At 38.6% G+C, this 20005-nt stretch overlaps 1 protein-coding gene and 1 long non-coding RNA gene across 3 annotated transcripts in view; one reads left to right on the forward strand and one right to left on the reverse strand.

Annotated features, from left to right (window-relative positions):
* stil (STIL centriolar assembly protein) overlaps positions 1 to 17062 on the forward strand; it is a 47917-nt gene extending 30855 nt beyond the window's left edge. Inside the window, exons 11-15 of the mRNA XM_059984279.1 lie at positions 928 to 1105; positions 5915 to 6146; positions 9081 to 9270; positions 10324 to 10568; positions 14519 to 17062. Coding sequence (XP_059840262.1) covers positions 928 to 1105; positions 5915 to 6146; positions 9081 to 9270; positions 10324 to 10568; positions 14519 to 15290 — 1617 coding nt within the window. The 3' untranslated portion in view covers positions 15291 to 17062. The remainder of the gene's footprint in view (positions 1 to 927; positions 1106 to 5914; positions 6147 to 9080; positions 9271 to 10323; positions 10569 to 14518) is intronic.
* The window catches only part of LOC132401930 (uncharacterized), a 137776-nt gene continuing 118694 nt past the window's right edge, over positions 924 to 20005 (reverse strand). For both annotated transcript variants that reach the window (XR_009514752.1, XR_009514751.1), the window contains one exon: positions 924 to 1060. This is a non-coding gene — a long non-coding RNA (uncharacterized LOC132401930). The remainder of the gene's footprint in view (positions 1061 to 20005) is intronic.

Consider the following 20005-nt stretch of genomic DNA (forward strand, 5'->3'; position numbering starts at 1 on the left):
AAAACATACTAACTGCTGAGATCCCCCAGCATTTTAGGAAATGAACAGTCTGTGCTTCAAGGCTGAGACCTACCATCTGGAATGGAAGAGGACAGAAGCTAGAATAAAAGCATAGGGGGAGGAACACGAGTTGGCAGATCATTTTTCTCAATAAATAAATGAACAAGTATAATCTCTTACTATCTTTCCTTTCAGTTAGTCCTGATGAAGGGTCTCGGCCCGAAACGTCGACAGTGCTTCTCCTTATAGATGCTGCCTGGCCTGCTGAGTTGCGCCAGCATTTTGTGTGTGTTACTCAGATTTCCTCTTGTTTGTATATTTCTAATGAGACCTAATACAACTGTGAGGCATTGAACCCTCTCTTCCAAATGGACATGTTGCAGCCTTCTAGCCTCTATATCTAAATCAATAATTTAAGGTCACATGATAGCTGTTATTGTGTGAAAACTGACCAATTTTGTTGTAAGTCATCAGTGTTTTTTGTTACCCACTACAGTGGCCTAACATGATTAACACTTCCCACAGCTCTGCATTTTACAACTGTTACATCCCATTGGTGATATTATCCCTTTCTTTTTACCCTTATTAAATTATCAACCAAATAAATTCAGTAACTGTTTATCCCCATGGCAACCCTGGCCCTGCCCCATCAGCATATTCCCTTTGTTTTAGCCATGTTACAATGACCCTCCTCTGGAATTGAAAAATAACCTGTTTTTCTCTTTCTCAATTCAGGCAAACACCAATCAGTGTAAACATCAATTTTGGTTTCTCTTTCCAAAGTCAAAGCTTGGCCTGCTATTTCCAGTATTATTTTCTTTTATTTATTGTGAAACAATTGCAGGCTTTTTAAAAATTATGTTTATTTGAGATTTTAAGATGACCCAATAGGTTATTTGCATTTTAATGTTTATTTGCTACATGCAGATACAACAGCTTTTGGATACACAGCATTCTGATGCATCGACCCCTGTGACCCATTGCCTTTCAAAGAATGCTGATCCAGCATTGACGTCAGAAAGAAAACTGGGATTTGTTGCAATGGAAACCCAGACATCTCCTGCAGTTCAAACGAAGAAAAGTGTTAGCATTGCAGTGAGCACAGGTGAGCAATATTGCATATCCAAAATACTTAACTACTATTTTTATTTTGTGCAATAAATGTTCTGCAGATAATTGGATATTTACTACTGTAACCTCATTTGGGGTTGTAGTATACGCCATTGAATTTTTTTTTAATGCTTTGAATTTTTTTATTTTGGAATTTAAAAATGAAGTTGTAGTAAGTTGTGCAGTTAACGTTCAATGTGTGGACTTGGTGAGTCAAAGCCATTTTCTGTGCTGTATCTCCCTCGGAGAAAGCACTCCTGTCAAAACTCTGAAAATTAATACATTTTCCTGGTAATGGAGATAACTGCCTCAGAAAGTCATGGATATGGACCAAGCATTTGACACCTTTGGCTTGGAGGAGGTGGGGTGGAGTTTGTGTTCACCAGTTACCAGTTGGGCTTGGATTTTTAAATGAAAATATTTTCTTTTGCTTTGAAAAAAGTCAGCTTAGACACAATTTGCTTGGCTTGCTGAATGTACCTTTTTTTTAAACAAAATATTTCCCAATATTGATATTCTTTAGATCACAAAACTATCTCTGAAGTGCATCGTCATAAAGTTATAATGAGATACAATACAGAACCAAGTCCTTCAGCAGAGCTAGCCCACACCAGCCATCCACCTCACATTTTACACTAATCTTACATCAATCCCATTTTAAAATATAGCACGACTTCCTACAGCAGAGAAACTTGCCCTTACAGGTCCACCTGTGCTCAGTCCTCCTCTCTCCCTTTTCAGATCCACTGCACTCTTACTTCCCCCAGTGCCTGGTGTGCTCCGATATCCTGTCAGGACCACTTCTAATTTGTCCTACACCCATTTTACTTGGTCCCCTCCTAAATCATTGGTTTCCTTTCTTGAGTTTCACCCTGCTGTAGCCACACTATCATATTTTGAGGTGCACTACTAATCGCTCTGCCCTCAGTTTCGCCCTACTTTTTATTACTGCAATGTATTCCTTGGTTAGTTGCTCCTTCATTCTGTCCATTCTTTCTTCTGGTTCATCCTACATTGTCTGCTGGAATGTTGTCCTTCCTGATCCTTTTTCAGTTTCACCCTTATGAGTCTACACACAGATTGCCAAATCCATTCCTGGTCATTCGCAGTTCATCTGTCGTTCTCCCTGCCACATGCTAGCTCTGTGCCCAAAGTGATTTGTTACACTTTGCTCTGCATTCTTGGCCTATGCATATTACACATTGCCTCAAAGAAGGGTAACAAAAATTGAGGAGATTTTGACGGCTATGGGCCTGTATTCACTAGAATCCAGAAGAATGAGGGGTGACCTCATCGAATGGTGAAAAGCTTTGACAGTGTGGATGCAGAGAGGATATTTCCTATTGTGGGGGAGACAACCAGACAACAGAGCCTCAGGGTACAGGGAATGGAGATGAGGAAGAATTTCTTTAGCTGGTGAGAGGCGAATCTGTGGAATTCATTGCCGCAGGCACATCCTTTCTAAGATAAGAGGCTCAAAACTGATCACAATACTCCGTGAGGCTTCATCAATTTTTTATGAAGCCTCAACATTATGTCCTTGCCCTTATATTCTTGTCCTCTTGAAATGAATGCTAACATCGCATATGCCTTCCTCACCACAGACTCAACCTGTAAATTGACTTTTAGGGAATCCTGCCCAAGGACTCTCAAGTCCCTTTGCGCCTCGGTTTTTTAAATTTTCTCTCCATTTAGAAAATAGTCTACACTTTTTATTTCTTCTACCGAAGTGTATGACCATACACTTGCTGTCACTGTATTCCATCTGCCACTTCTTTGCCCATTCTCCTAATTTCTCTAAGTCCTTCTGTAGCCTCTCAACTTCTTCAAAACTACCTGCCCCTCCACCTATTTTGCTTTGTCCACAACCTTGAAGCAAAGCAGTCAATTCTGTCGTCCAGGTCTTTGACGTATAACATAAAATGAATTGGTCCCAACACAGAGTCCTGTGGAACACCACTAGTCACTGACAGCCAACCAGAAAAGGCCCACTTTATTCCCACTCTTTGTCTCCTGCCAATCAACCACTGCTTTATCCATGCTAGTATCTTTCCTGTAATACCACGGGCTCTTAACTTGTTAAGCACCCTCATGTGCGGCACCTTGTCAAAGACCTTCTGAAAGTCCAAGTATACGACATCAACCGATTCTCCCTTGTCTATCCAGCTTGTTATTTTTTCAAAAAATTCCAACTAATTTGTCAGATTTGCAATTTTCCAGTCTTCCAGAACTATTCCAGAATCTAGTGATTCATGAAAGATCATTCCTAATGCCTCCACAGTGTCTTCAGCCACCTCTTTCAGACCCTTGAAGTGTGTATCATCTGGTCCAGGTGACTTAATCTACCTTCAGACCTTCCAGTTTCCTAAGAACCTTCTTCATATTAATGGTAACTTCACACACTTCTGACCCTTAAAACTCTAGATCTTCCTCCATACCACTAGTGTCCTCTAAAGTGAAGGCTGATGCAAAATAGTTATTCATTTCATTCTTGTCCCCCATTACTACTTCTCCAGCATCATTTTCCAATGGTCCAATATCTACTCTTGCCTCGCTTTTGCACTTTATGTATCTGAAGAAATTTTGGTATCTTTTGTATTCAATCTCTTCCTTATCAATAACTTTTTTTAAGTTGCCTTCTGTTGATTTTTTTTTTAAAAGCTTCCCAATCTTTGAACTTTCCACTAATTTTTGCCCTAGTATATACCCTCTCTTTGGGTTTTATGTTGGGTTTGACTTCTTTTGTTAGCTACAGTTACATAATTTTGCCCTTAGAGTACTACTTCCTCTTTGGAATGCATATATCCATTAGCCTGAATTGCTTCTAGAAATTCCAGTCATTACTGTTCTACCATCATCCTTGCCTGTGTTCTTTTCCACTCAGTTCTGGTCAACTCCTCTCTCATGCCTCTGTAATTCCCTTTACTCTACTGTATGCTGATACATCTGACTTTAAGCTCCTCCTCAAATTTCATGGTGAATTTATTCATATTATGAACACTTGTCCCTAAGGGTCCTTTTACATTAAGCTTTTTAATCAATTCCGGTTCATCACACAATACCCAATCCAGAATAGCTGATCTCCTAGTGAGCTCAACCACAAGCTGTTCTAAAAAGCCATTTGTAGGCATTCTGGAAATTTCCACTCTTGGGATCCAGCATCAACCTGATACTCCCAATCTACCTGCATATTGAAATCCCTCATGAATATTGTAACATTGCCCTTTCGGCATGCATTTTCTCCTTCCCGCTGTAATAAAAATATGTAAATGAAGTGTTCTAGTAAATGTTTCCAGGATGCTTCACTAGAATGCATATGGTTCTAGGTGCTTTCATACTAAAGTTTCAGATTTGCAGATGACGAAAACAAGGTTTAGGAGGTTATATCAAAAGATAGGATCATGATGAACAAGTTGATAAGCCAGGACATTTACTAAGACATAACATGGAGCGTAACAGGTTGGAAAAGGAAGTAATAAGACCATGGTGCACAGGAGCAGTATTAGGCCATTTAATTCATTGAGTCTCCTCCACCATTCCATTATGGCTGATTTATTATCCGTATCATCCTCCACTTTAAATGTAGCCAATGACTTGTCCATTGTAGCCATCTGTATCAATGAATTCCACAGATTTGCCTCCGCCTGGCTAAAAAAATTCCTCCTCATCTCTGTTCTATAGAGACATACTTCTATTCTGAGCTTGGGCTCTCTGGTCCTAGACTTTACCACTATAGGAAACATCCTTTCCACATCTACTCTTTCAATATATTCCACCCCCCCCCCCCCCCCCCCGACCTCAATCTTCTAAATTCCAGTAAGTACAGGTCCAGAGCCATCAAATGCTCTTGTTGCATTAACCCTTTCAATCCCAGAGCTATTCTCGAGAATTTTCTCTGCACCATCCTTGTTTTTATATTCTCTTACAATGAATGCTAACATTGCATTTGCCTTCCTCACCACCCACTTGAGCTGCAAGTTAACCTTTTGGACATCCTGTATGAGTACTCCCAAATCCTTTTGCAGTTCTGATTTCTGAATGCTTCCTGGTTAATGGCTGTATGTATCACAGCTAATTTCAATAAGGATAAGATTCAATAATGTCAGATCGGTATTTTACAATTTTAGATAAAAATGAACCTTTATTGAAACTTATCTGTTTATGAACAAAAAGGTACAAGCAAATTATTAACAATCTAAGTATAACTAAATATTTTGTACGCAAAGTATGAGTAAAGTTTCTTAATGTTAAAAGTCCCCCTTCCTCCTCCTCCTCAATTTTCCATCTTATCTTCCTATGACAAGTAATTCCAGTTCTTTGCGTACAACTTTCAGTTAACTACTAATGCCTGGAGTTGAGGACCCTTGCATATTCCATGTCCTTTAACAAACTGCATTCTTTTAAAAATTGGATTTAATGATTTAACTTACTATAATGGGGTTTCCATTATCTGCCCTTTCATGTATTTTGGCTTTGAGATCATCACCCTAACTCTTGTCATTCTGAGAGTGTGTGACATTAGTTAATGGCACACTGAAGCTTTGAGATGTCCTCTCATAAACCTGCTTGTCCTGGTAGTTTACTTGAGGTTTAATGGTGCTGTGGTACCAGTTACACACCTCATGAAAGTGGAACTGCGTTAACACTGACATACGTTGTAATTAGTGTTGTGACCCAAAATGTCAGTAGTTCCTCAGCATTTCTCACCCTCACCACAAATGCTGAATTCCTCCAGCTGATTGTTTCATGCACTACATTGCTGTTTCTTTGTATTGTATTGAATTTATTGCAAATTCAATACTAGGTGCCAGTTTGTTCTGGAGTCCACCTGAGAAGCAAGATGAGAACCAATCACTCTCCAGCCTTAAGCTGAATGACTCTGAATCATCCAATGAAGAAATGACTGCCTCATTTACAACCAAGGATACCAGCCATGCCAGCATTGCCTCCTCGTTGAATGAAGTGGATATTCACAGCTTTGTGGAGGACAGTCAGGTTGCAATAAATACTTCTAATCAAGCTACTGATGCGCAGAAGTAAGATTATAATAAAGTCTTAATAACATAGTAATTTGTAGTTCTATAATTAATAATTCATATTTCTGTAAGTTAATAATTAAACATGGATACAGGCCAAGAGTGTGATTAAAATTTAAACTGAAAAATCATATTTGATCAAAGTTCTAGTTATACAGATTTACCAGAGGTTAACCTGAAGTGTTTCTTTTTCAAGAAAAGTGAATAGTTTTGGGGGAAGTATAATGTCTTTTTTTCCTAGTTTGTCTCTGCTGTAAATTTCTATCACTGCTTTTGTTGGGAACTAGGAAAGTGAACCATTTTAAGCATGAAAAAGGATCAATTGCTTTCCCAGTGTATATGACAAATAAACTCTTCTCTGGCTTCCAGCTGGGTACAGGTATTGGTTTTAACTAACTTTTTGATTATAAACTCTACGACGTTCATGATAAAGATGGCAGTTTGTCATCAAAACGTCAGTAAAAATTGATTCTTGTACCTGGCTGGAAGCCTGGGAAGAGTTTAATTTTAAACATTTCCATAGCATGCATCAATTTTTTGTTGCTTACATTCTGAATTTGCTATTATGTATGATTAATTAGGCATAATTTCAACTAGTTTTAAAAATGTGTAGTCAGGAATGAAAATAGTGTAATAAATGACAAAATAGAGAAACCATTTTTGTACTATTCTGATAATCTTTCCACAAACAATCCCCATTGGTTTACACCTTTTTTGCGAAAACAGAATAGTAATATAATCATTATGACTGCCCAAAACTTGTGGTTATTTGAAGTTCAGTATGGGGTGCACTAGCAGACAAGAGTTATGCCCAAATTCAGTTGCACAAACTATTCAAGATTAAAGATTTTAAAACTTTATTGTCATTCTAACCATACATCAGCTCTGTAGGGCAGAATGAGACAGTGTTTCCCAGGAGCAGTGCAATCATAACATAACAAACGCAACACTAAATAATAAACAGTAAAACACAACAGCCACATGTCAGTTAAAAACAAGTTATAAGTGTCCAGTGCAAGTTAAAAGTGTCTAAAGCAGAGTCAGGTAGAGCAGCTATTTAGCAGTCTGACTGCCTGTGGGAGGAAGCTGTTTAGTAGCCTTGTGGTTTTAGTTTTGATGCTCCTGTAACGTTTACCTGATGGCAGAAGAATAAACAGTTCATGGAGAGGGTGTGAGGGGTCTTTAATGATGTACCGTGACTTCTGGAGACATCAACTCTGAAAGAGGTCTTGGACAGAAGGTAGGGAAACCCCAGTAACCTTCTCTGCTCCCCTAACCACCCTCTTCAAGGCTTTTTTGTTGGCAGCACTGCAGCTGGAGTACCAGGTTGTGATGCAAAAGGTCAGCACACTCTCAACCACTCCTCTGTAGAATGTAGTTAAGATGTTAGTGGTGAGTGATGCTTGTTTAAGCTTCCTCAAAAAGTGCAATCTCTGCTGGGCTGGTTTCAGAATCCCAGTGGTGTTCCTGGACCAGGTGAGATTGTCTGAGATCTGCAACCCAAGGAACTTGATGTTTTCCACTCTCTCCACTGTGGAGCTGCTGATGCTGAGGGGTGTGTGCTCAGGCTGAGACTGTCTGAAATCGACGATCATCTCCTTGGTTTTGGTGACATTAAGCATCAAGTTGTTGTCACTGCACCAGCTCTCTAGGTGTTTAACCTCCTCCCTGTACATTGTTTCATCATTTTTGCTGATGAACCCCACCACTGTGGTATCATCAGCAAACTTAATGATCAGGTTCTCCTCGAGTCTGGCTGCACAGTCATGTGTTAGCAGTATAAACAGCAATGGGCTAAGCACATAGCCTTGTGGGGATCCAGTGCTCAGTGTGATGGAATCAGAGATGTTCCTGCCAACACGGACTGACTGTGGTCTCTCTGTCAAGAAATCCAGAATCCAGCGACACATGGCAGTGTTAAGGCCAAGCAGTGACAGTTTCTCCACTAGTCTCTGCGGGATGATGGTATTGAATGTTGAACTGAAAGCAATGTACAGAATTCTGGCATAAGTGTCTTTGTTGTCCAAGTGGGAGAGAACTGTGTGCAGTGTGGTGGATATTGCGTTCTCCGTAGAGCGATTTAGAAGATAAGCAAACTGTAGAGGATCCAGCGATGAGGGGAGGCTGTCTGTGATATGAGGCTTGACAAGCCGTTCAAAACATTTCATCACTATGGGGGTCAGGGCAACAGGACAGTAATTATTCAGACAGGCTACAACTGATTTCTTTGCTACAGGGATGATTGTGGAGGTTTTAAAGCATCTGGGGACAATGGCTTGACTAAGGGAGATGTTGAAAATGTCTGTAAGGACGTCTGCTAATACATCAGCACATTCCTTGAGCACACGTCCAGGGATGTTGTCGGGACCTCCCTCTTTTCGTGGGTTAACCATGGCAAGGGTCCTCCGTGTTTGCTCTGAATCAATGATTGGAGCTGGCTGGTCAGATGGTAAGAAGGGACTGGCTCTCCCCCTTGCTGTAGTGTTTGATGCTTCGAAGCGTGCAAAGAATTTGTTAAGCCTGTTAGTAAGAGAGGCGTCGATGTCATCAGTTTTCTGCCTGATCTTGTAGTCTGTCAGAGCTTTAATTCCCTGCCACATCTGTCTGGTGTCACCTGTGTCACAGATGTGTCCAGGTATTTGGGACATTGCAAAATGACTTTGAAATTTCAATCTGGTCTTTGGTAGATTTTGTATACTGTAAAAATATTTTTACGAGAATACCTTCATATTTGCCTCTAATCTCTAGCCTGTTAGATTTATGATGGCTTGTAAATTGATGATTACAGTTTCCATTTTTGATTTTAATTTGAACTCATCCATACCATTTGTATAAATACTTTTACTACATTTTGGAGATTATCTTGCTAATTACTAGATTGTATGTGATTAAACTTGTATGATGTCTGAAAACTTCCATTTGTTGACTTTTCAGCTGTTCAACTGACAGTACAAAAAATTGCTGGGATCATTGTATAAGATTTCAGAGCCCAGTGCTTGGGGAGAGTGCAAGTATGCATTTGAAAACTAGTCAACCTGATGTATCATGTAACATTGCTAAAGAAGAAATTGAGGAACATACCACAGAACTGCTAACTGAGCAGAAATTTTACCAGAATTTAATGGTGAGTGTTCAGTTAAATTTTACTAGCTGCATTTCTTCTTAAAGGAATGTATTGATATTTCCCTATTTTATATTTTTGAAGTATTAATTTTGCTAAAATTTAGCATGCTTGTAACTGCCGTGCACCCAGGTGACTAGTACTCGATTAAGTACTTTGAATGAGCCAGCCAAGAAAATATGTATTTATCAGGTAACCGACTATAAAGCTAATTAAGTCCATGCTCATTTTCAGTTATTTTCTGGTTTGGTACAGAGATTGGCTCATTGTGTTGTGTTCATTGTTTTGAACAGTTCAGTTAAGTTCTGTTAGTTTTTCCCCTTACCCTTTCTTCCCATTAGCACTTCCTTCCAAAAATGGGACAAATATCCTTTGAAGATTTACTATTACTTTAACTGACTTATCAGGCAGAAAATTTTAAAACTTATCACTTGTTGCATCGTCAGAGAAGATTTCTCTCTTACTACCTTACTCTCTCACCAATCACATTGCACCTTATTCATTCATAAAATCGTGAATGATGTAGACATTTTTTGACACTTGGCAAGTCCTCTCTTGGCATCCTCTGCACACACAGAAGTTGTTGGGTTGATTGTGTTCATGACTGTTGAATTCTGGCTGAAGGCTCGCCACTGTTGTTCAGTAAGGACTTGTACCCAGCAATAATGAAGCTACATAATAAAGAAATCAATTCCAAATATGGAAAGTATGTGACTTGGTAGTTGTTATGTTCTGTACCTGCTGCTCTGAATGGTAATGGAGGTTGAAGATTTGAAAGATGCTGTTGTAGAACCTTACTTATTGGAGTGTATTTTGTAAATAGTGCTCAGGTGGAAGGTGCGATATTAGTTAAGCAGGGTACTTTAACTTGTACAAGGTCTAACTGTTTGAATGCCTTTGGAGCTGCACATATTTGGGTTAGAATTACTCAAAGGTATATAATAATACACAGATATAAAACAATATGTTGAAATTACCACTAAGGTATGTATGCAGTTTATAACAATTTAAAAGACAATGAGTAGTTACTTAAACATTGTTTATTTTTTCTAAAAGGGCCAGGTCAACCAACTCATAGAATCCTGTAATTCAAAGGAAAGTCAGGAAACACAAAACAAGGATGCCAGATTAGTATCCTCTCCACAGAATACTGACAGAAGGAACAAGCTCCTCCAAAACAGTCAGGCAGGTGAAAATAACGTCCTGAATGCTACCTTGAAGCAGCTGAAGAAGATGGGAGTGAAAATCAATCTTGAATCTTCCAATGCGATCAAGACCAAAAGCAAAGTTGAAAATGCAAGGTATTGGAAATTAATTGTGATAATGAAGAAATCTGTATCTGAACCTAGAGGTCTTAAAATAAGTCATTTTTTTTAATAAATAATGCCATCCTTCCAAGGTAGAATGCTGCATGTTTGTTAGAGTATATTCAATAGCACCACTAATTATCAATGATAATTGTCTACTGAAATTCTCTTTATAAGCCACTTTTCACCATGAAACTGATAAAAGAAAACAACAGATTTTCAGATAAATCCTTTAACCCCAACTTGTCTATAAGAAATGCATTAGAATCTTTTAAAAATGTATTAATAATCTTAATTTTCTTTCTGACATCAGAGTTGCAGTGGATCTGCATTTATCACATATCTCAGTGTATTGAGTAGATAGCAGCTGATGGTGCCTTGATGAACTGAGCAGTATAGGCTGAGTGATTCCACAATGATAAAGGAGAATTGTGTTAAGTTCAAGAAATGCTTTTTGGCTGTATTACCATAATACTGCCTCATGTCCTACTGGTAGTTGTGACACTGAGAGATGTTATTAGTTGAATGTTAGTTGCTGCTGAAGCCATATTGCTGTGGTTGAGGAAGTAATCATTACAAGGTCAAAGCAGAATTTCAGTCAAGCTGAATGTGGTGATCAGGTTGTGTTATTTCTTACACGTCCAATAAGTTCTCAACAATGTTCCAAAGTTGAAAGACTGAAGAAATGTTGAGCTTCAACAAAATAAGGCATGAAGGGATATGGGGAGAAGGCAGGAGATTGGGGCTGAGAGGGAATATCTTAGCTGTGCTACAATGGCAGAGCAGACTCTGGGCAAAATGGCCTTATCTGCTCCTATAGCTTATGGTCTGACAATTATGGAAAAGGATAGGTCTGATCCTTGCGTTGAGATTCTAAATTGAATAAACCCAGTTCTGATGGTACCGGAAAGGAAATGGCAAGTGTGGATTGGGACATGTTGGTTTCTGGCAAAGGTGTACTTCGTAAGTGGGAGGCCTTCAGAAGTAAAATATTGAGAGTACAGAGTTTGTATGTTCCTGTCAGGTTTAGTGAACCTTGGTTTATGAGAGAGATCAAGACCCTAGTTTTAAAAAAAAGAGTAAGTGCCTAGCAAGTATTGGCAGGAAGGAGCAAATGACATACATGAGAACTAAAAGAAATGCTAGAGAACATTGAAGGTGGAAATCAGAAATCAGGAGGGCTAAAAGAAGGCATGGAGCATAGGGTTGCTCTAACAGACAAAGTGAAGGTGAGTCCCAAGGACTTCTAGAGGAATAGCAAGGAACAAAATTAGTCCTCTTAAAAATCAGGGAGGATCAAAAGAGTTGAGGGAGATCTTAAATACAGGTTTTTTTTTTTTGCATCTGTGTTTACTCAAGAGACAGTCATAAGATGTAAGGCAATTCCTTTAGGGAGGTCATTGTCCCTATACAGATTACAGAGGAGGAGGTGTTTGCTGTCTTAAGGCAAATTAGAGTGGATAAATCCCTAGGACCTGAAAAGTTAGTCCCTTGAACCCTGTGGGAGACTAGTTCAGAAATTGGAGGGACCCTACCAGAGATATTTAAAATGTCCTTGGGCACAGTGAGGTGTTAGAGGACTGGAGGATAGTTAATGTTGTTCCATTGTTTAAAAATGCTCTAAGAGTAAGCCAGTAAATTTATTGACCAGTGAACTTGCCGTCAGTAGTATGTTATTGGAAAGTTTCTTGGGGATCTGATATCTAAATAGATGGGGACTGGTTAGAGATAGTCTATGGCTTTAAGTGTGGTAGGTTGAGTCTAACCAACTTGTATTTTTTTGAGGATGTTACAAGGAAAGTTGATAGCAACGTGGACTCTACATGTCTACATGGACTTTAGCAAGGCCTTTTGACAAAGACCCACATGCAAGGTTCAGTGGCTGGGCATTCAAGATGGGATAGTAAATTGGATTGGGCATTGGCTTTATGGAAAAAGCCAGAGAGTGGTAGTAGATGGTTGGCTCTGTGACCAGAGGCCTGTGACTAGTGGTGTGTTGCAGGGATTGGTTCTGGGTTCGTTGTTGTTTGTCATCTATATCAATGATCTGAGTGCTGATATGCTAAACCAGATCAGCAAATTTGCGAATGACACCAAGACTGGAGGTTTAGTGGTCAGAGGAAGACCATCAAAGCTTGCAGCAGGATCTAAACTGGCTGAAAAATGCAGACAAATGGGACGTGTTGCACTTCAGGAGGACAAACCAGAGGGAGAACTTGCACAGTGAGCAGTAGGGCACTGAGGAGTGCAGTAGAACAAAGGGATCTGGGAATACAGATAATTGAAATTGTATAAGATGTTAGTGAGGCCTAATTTGGAATATTGTGTGCAGTTTTGGTATCTATGGTACCTACAGGAAAGGAGTCAATAAAATTGAATGAGTTCAGAGAAAATTTAATGGGATGTTGCTGGAACTTGAGAACCTCAGTTGTAGGGAAAGGTTGAATAGGTAAGGACTTCATTCCTTGGGACATGGAAGACTGAGGTGAGTTTTGATAGAGGTATACGATAGGGGTATAGATAGGGTAAATGCAAAGCAGGCTTCTCCACTGAGGTTGGGTGAGACTAGAACAAGAGGTCATGGATTGAGTGGAAAGTGGGTGTGGGCTCATTTCAACATCTAAGAGACATTTGGATCGGTACATGGATGAGAAGGGTATGAAGGGCTATGGTCTAGGTGTGGTTCAATGGGACTAGGCAGATTAATAGTTCGGCATGGACTGGATTAGCTGTAGAGCCCGTTTCTGTGCTGTAGTGTTCTGACTCTAGGAGTCTGCTTTAAATATGCCCAATAACTTGGACTCCAAAGCCGCATATGCCAATGAATTTAACAGATTCGCCACTCTCCGGCTAAAGAAATTTCTCCTCATCTCTGTTTTAAAGGGGCGACCTTGTATTCTGAGGCTGTGCCCTTTGGTCCTAGACCCCCCCCCATTCTTGGAAACATCCTCTTCACATTCATTCTATTTTGGTTCGATAGGTTTAAATGAGATCCCTCCACATTCTTCTAAAGTCTAGTGAGTACAGGCACAGAACTATCAAACACCCCTCATACGTTAACCCTTTCATTCCTGGGGACATTTTCATGAGCCACATCCGGACAGTCCAATGCCAGCATATTCTTAGATAAAGGGGCCCAGAACTGTTCGCAATCCTCTAAATGCGATCAAACGAATGCCTTACAAAGCCTTCGTTTAGGGTTATATAATTGAAATCCTGGGACTAATATTTGTCAAACATCATCAGTCTTGTTTATTAAGTATTCTTCCACAATTGGAAATTACATACCCCCCCCCCCCCCACTCACCCCACCTCCATCCACCACCAAACTCCACTGTTGTTAATAATTGAGTTCCAGTAAAATAATTCGAGAATATGGTGCTTAGAAATTTTCCTGGTTGTAAGCAAATGTTTTGTAACCTGTAATTCAGGAATGTATACCTTTTTGACTTTTAGATCATTTAGCAGTTTTCTAATTTGGGTTACCTGTATGTTCAATATTTGTTCATAATTCAGCCTAATCTTCTGGGAATGTTACATATCGAAGGTTTAATCCTTTTCTTTAGATGATTAAAAACAAAGGATTTTTTCTGGAAAATGAATACTATGTTAGATGCTTATAACATAGTGCAGAGTAGATTACATAGTGATCTGGGGAACTTTATGACTTTGATTATAATTATAACGGATTGAGACTTTTTCTGCATGGAATTAACTTGTGAAATTGTAGCCTTATTGCCTTGGTACTATTCTGAAATGCAGTTCCAGATTTTACAAGGGTTCTATGCAGCATTTCATGTATTTAAATAACGACCTAGGACTACTTTTGCCCAAATTTGCCAATAATATTTGTTAGTGTACATGGCAATATAGCAAAGAATTTTGCCAAAAAAAAAGTAATCACCTTTCCCGATATGTAACAACGTTGTTTCCTTTTTCTGAAGCACACTGGCTGGCATAAGCCCAGAAGCAGTTATTCCAAGGCTGAACTACATGTCATTTGTCAACATTGGTACAAGTGGATTTGGAACCAGTGGAGTTGACCTTAGCATGGAGGCCAATGCTATAGCTCTCAAGTACCTGAATGATGCTCAGCTCTCCCAGATGTCTCTCAACAGGTTGAATGATAATGGTGAATCCACATCCCTAAATGGTCTGCCCGAATTAAACACAGACAGGAGCATGGTAGGTCTAAGCTTGATATCCCCCAGCAATATGTCATTTGCCACACGCAAATACATGAAGAGATATGGACTGGTGGAGGATGACCAGAGCAGTGATGATGAAGAATTGCCGGACACCACCATTCAGGCCACAAAAGCTGTTTCAGCAAGTCTTTCCTTTGGAGAGGCAAGAAATAAAAAAATGATTGAAAGCCAAAGGAAAATTAAAGACTACTGTGCCTCTGAATCTCACTCTAAGATGGAAGAAATTATTTTAAGAAACATTACTAATGAAGTTGTTTCCTCAGTACCACAAAATATAAATACGTGGAGTCAAGATGCTCATCAGATCAAAAACTCAAAACCTAAAATTAAGCAGGCTACTGAAGAAATTGGTTGCAATGGACACTCTAACAAAGAAAATGAAATTCAAGAGTTTTCTAAAAAATTAGTACCAAATGCCCCTGAAAAGAAAAAAATAGTGGAAAGCAGTAATACAATAGGGAACATTCTTGATGTAAATAGGCTCCGACAGCTACCCAAACTGTTTTAACAATCAGGAAGATTCATGACCTTGATCTAGAAGCACTGGTAATATCTAAAGTACATACAATACAGCTATTTGGTACACAGTGCCATTTTTTTTTACATCAGTTCAAGTTGAATAATGTAAAGTATTACCAAGTTGATCAATTTAAATTATCATCATTTGGTTCAAAGCTGCAGCAAATCATCATTTCTTAATGAATTCAGTACCAGTTGTATAAAGTTTTATACTGAATTTTGCAATTTTCCTCATTGGCAGAAAGTGTGATATGACTGTCTTAAAATTACAATTATAAGATAACTGCAGAGACAGAAATGTTTAGCTTAGTGTTGGCTTTGCTCTTCAAGTAATCAGCTACAGCAATCAAAATGTTGGTAGCTCATGTTTAGAATCAAGTTTACCTGCTTGGTCTATGCTATTAATCACACAATGCTAATAGCCCACCTGTGTTCATGTTTATATTTATCATCTTGCTATCTATTAAAAACATACAAAGATTTATCTTTTTGAGCTGAATGCTTCCAAAATTTAATGAAGGCTGGTAAATTTTTACTTCAGTTGTTCATTTCAAAGATGATTGCTTTAATGATTAATTTTGAAACAGTCATAATCTGGGAATTCCAACATAGTATGAAGTCTAAAAGCGCATTCTAATATTTAAGCAATGTTCAGCAAGGAAAAGGATTTCATCAGTTAAGTGGGATGAAATTTTGCTTTGAGCATGGGGCAGGGTAAGTATGAAAATTGTAGCAAGCTTATAAAAACAGTATTGGTGCAATGAGGAAATTGTTCTTGTTTCAGCTGTCCAATCTCCTAAGAAATATCTTCTTTTGATTTGTGTTTTTTTTTTTGCTGAAGTCTTGAAGATTAAGTTTACATGAATTGAGTATATTGTCTTTTTTCTTTACAAATGTTTACCAGTGTTTCCTTTTGAAATGTGATAGTTTTTTGTCATTTAATCTTTGGCTTTTGCACAGTTTTTTTTTGATTATTCAATCATTGGACTTTTGTGAACAGTTTATAAATAAAACACTAGCACAATTTCCACCTAGTTCATCTATTTTGAATTTATTGACATTCAGTACATTTTTGTAGTCGAATTGTGTATTGATTCTTGACTAGTTCAAAAGATGCCTTATAGTGATCTATTCAGTTTAGCTAAAGCTACTATTTTAACAGAAAAGTAGGTTTGATGAAGTCCTGAAGATGTTGCTTGACATGTTGAATTCCTCCAGCATTTTGTGTGTTGTTCGATTTTATTTCAGCAATTCATGCTCAGCAAACAGGATGAAATCAAAGGTGATTACTCATAATTTCAAAATTAATTTGTAATACAAAACAGTTTAGCCACTGATGGAAGTGAATTTCTTAAAGCAGATGTTAGGAGAACAACACTGTTTCCAATAGAAGGATGGCCAATTAGGCAGAATGGTTATCAATTGCAGTGCAGCTCATCTTCCAACTACCTGCTCACTAATGATATCGCTTTTTTGCCATTGGATGGGGAATTCCTGGCCTTTGTATAACCAGGCAGCCCTATCATGCAATATTCTAGTTCTGCTCAGAGCTTAATGCAACTGGATGGTTGAATGGTAAGAAGCCTCTCAGTTAGCAAGATCCCGTTGCTTCCAGCATTGCTGGAAATTGGATATGACTGGGGGCCATGTGAATTTGTTGGCTGTAGAAATATTTTGGGCAAATGAAGTTAAATTTCCAGTTACTTCCAGCTGATTGACGTGGAATTCCTAGTGAAATTTCAGAGCTTTTTGATGAGTATGGATGGGCCCAACCCAGCACGACAGAGGGGTGGGGGGGAACAAAACAAAAGGTTTCCATGCAAACCACCTGTGAAATGAGTATATCACCTATACTGGCAAACTGAGGGAGTACAAAGCTGTGAAACAGTGATAGCAGTTTTAACCTCTAGGCACACAGCTGAATTTCCTGCTACAGCCCTGAGCAACAACGTAGCTCCGCTGTCAGAATTGATGTTAAGGCATAGGACCTGCCTACTCTATAGAATATTTAAACATGAAAATTCCAATGATACTTTTAAAACCAAACCAACTTTTACATTACTACCAGTATTTTAATGTCTTAAATTGTCTCAGATTATCATCAATGGACTTGATGTATACACACATTGGATCTCCTTCTGTCTACAGTAAATACACTATTAAATGTGTTCAATTGTCAATGGTACCCTTTATATCCTGAGGCTTTAAAACATTGCTTGCTTTCAGAATTTTTCAAAGTTGGACCTTTTTCAGTGTTCAGCAGATGTAATTACATTTTTGTTTACGTTGCATAAAGCAAGGGAAGTTCTTCCAATCCCTTTATTAAATTCAGTTGTTAACTAAATACCTTGAGAAAGAGTTTTGAGGTGTAAGACCCAACTCTGAACAAATTCATCGTCTACTTTGACTACGTTACAAATAATTGCAGCAGAATTTAGGTACTGGGAGGTAAGCACTTTATACAGTGGTGCTAGAAAGTTTGTGAACCATGTAGAATTTTGTCTATTTCTGCATAAATATGACCTATAATGTAATCAGATCTTTATGCAAGTCCTAAGACTTGATAAAGAGACCCCAATTAAATAAATAACACATTGTACTTGTTCATTTAATGAAAAAAATGGTCCAATATTACATGTATTTGTTGAGAAAAGTATGAACCTCTGGGGCAACGCCTTCTGCAAAAGCTATTTGGAGTCAGGTATTCCAATCAATGAGATGAGATTAGAGATGTGGGTTGTTGAGGTACCCTGCCCTATGTATAAAAAAAAAGATAATCAAGTTACTAACAGATCCTGCTCTTCTCAAGAAAGATTTGTTTACGTGCACTAGGCCTCGACCAAAACAACTTTTAGAGGACCTTAGAAGAGTTGTAGAGATGTATGAAGCTGGAAAAGGCTTCAAATATATTTCTAAAGTGCTGAATGTTCATCATAACACAGTAGACAATTTTTATTACAAATGGAAGAAACTCAGTGCTGTTGCTACTCTCCTTAAGAGAGGGCATCCTGCAAAGATCACACCAAGAGCACAATGTGCAATGATGAAGCAGGTAAAAAGGAACCCAGAGGTAATAGTGAAAGATCTGCAGCAGTCTTTAGAACTTGCTAAAGTCATGTGTCAGCTATAAGAAAATCACTGAACAAGAATGCTGTTCATGGAAGGACACTAAGGAGGAAACTACTGCTCATCAAAAAAACATTGTTACGTGTCTCAAGTTTGCAAAAGACCACCTTGATGTTCTACCATGCTTCTGGAATAATGTTCTGTGGACAGATGAGACAAAAATTGAACTTTTTGTCAGAAAAGTATATTGCTATGTTTATAGGAAGGAGGGCGCTGCACACCAACACCAAAGCCTCATCTCAGGGAAGATTGATGGAGCATCTTGGTTTGGGACTGCCTTGCTGCCTCAGGGCCTGGACAGCTTGCAATCATTAAGGGAATAATGAATTTAAAATGTATTAAGATATTTTACAGGAGAAGGTCAGGATAGCAGTCTGTCACCTGAAGTTTAATAGAAGTTTGATAATGAAATAAGACAATGATCCAAAAGAAAAGAGTGAATCAGCAACAGAATGATTTTTAAAGTTTTAAAAAAAAGATCATATTTTGGAATGGCCAGGTCAAAGTCCTGAACTTAATCCTATAGAAATGCAGAAGGATCTGAAGCAAACAGTTCATGCAAGAAAGCCATCCAACATTCCAAAATTGAAGCATTTTTGTAAGGAGAAATGGCCTAAAATTCCTCCCAAGTCAATGCGCAGGACTGATCAACAGTTACTGAAAGCAAAGGTTCACATACTTTTTCCAACAAATACATGTAACATTGGATAATAATTCTCAATAAATAAATGAACGTATAATGTTTTTTGTTATTTAATCGGGTTTTCTTTATCCAGTTTTAGGCCTCGTGTAAAGGTCTGATCATATTTTGTCAAAAACAGAATATTCTACAGGGTTCACAAACTTTCTAGTACCACTGTATGCGTTTAGATAGCCACTATCACCAGTGTTCTAGGGTGGAACTTAATTTTAAGCAAAACATTGATATATTGATTCAGAATTTACTGCATAAAAGTACATTCGCAAGCCAGGGTTAATTTTTATCCAGCCACAAAGGAGAACATCTGCAGATGCTGGGAATCCAAGCAACACCTAGAAAATACTGGAGGGACTCAGCAGGCTGATCTGAGATGGACAACATGGGCTTGACAAGGGCGGATCTTTTCTCACCAATTTAATTGACTTCAAAGGGTTTCAAAGGTGCAAATTTAATGTCAGAGAAATGTATACAATGTACACCCTGAAATCTATTTTCTTTGCAACCAACTATGAAAACGGAGGAGTGCTCCCCCCTACCCCCCCCCCCCGTACGTAAGCAGCAGCAAGCAACAATCCCCGCGCCCCCCACTGGCAAAAAAAATCATCAGTGCCCACTACTGAGCACCCAACCATGAGCAAAGCAACAGTAAGGACACCGACTTGCAGTTACCCCAAAGACTACATTGTTCACTCGGCATTTAACATACCACAGGTTCTCTCTCTCCTTAATAAGGGAGAAAGAGGTGTCTCCTTATTTGCAGAGGTAACAATGTTGGGAAATCTAATGAGGCTAATACATATACAATAAAGGATGTGATCTTAGGAATATTGAGGAACAATATTTTATAAAAGTATAAATCCATAGATCCCTAAAGGTGG

Source organism: Hypanus sabinus, chromosome 11 (assembly GCF_030144855.1).
Source record: "Hypanus sabinus isolate sHypSab1 chromosome 11, sHypSab1.hap1, whole genome shotgun sequence".
Lineage (NCBI taxonomy): Eukaryota > Metazoa > Chordata > Chondrichthyes > Myliobatiformes > Dasyatidae > Hypanus > Hypanus sabinus.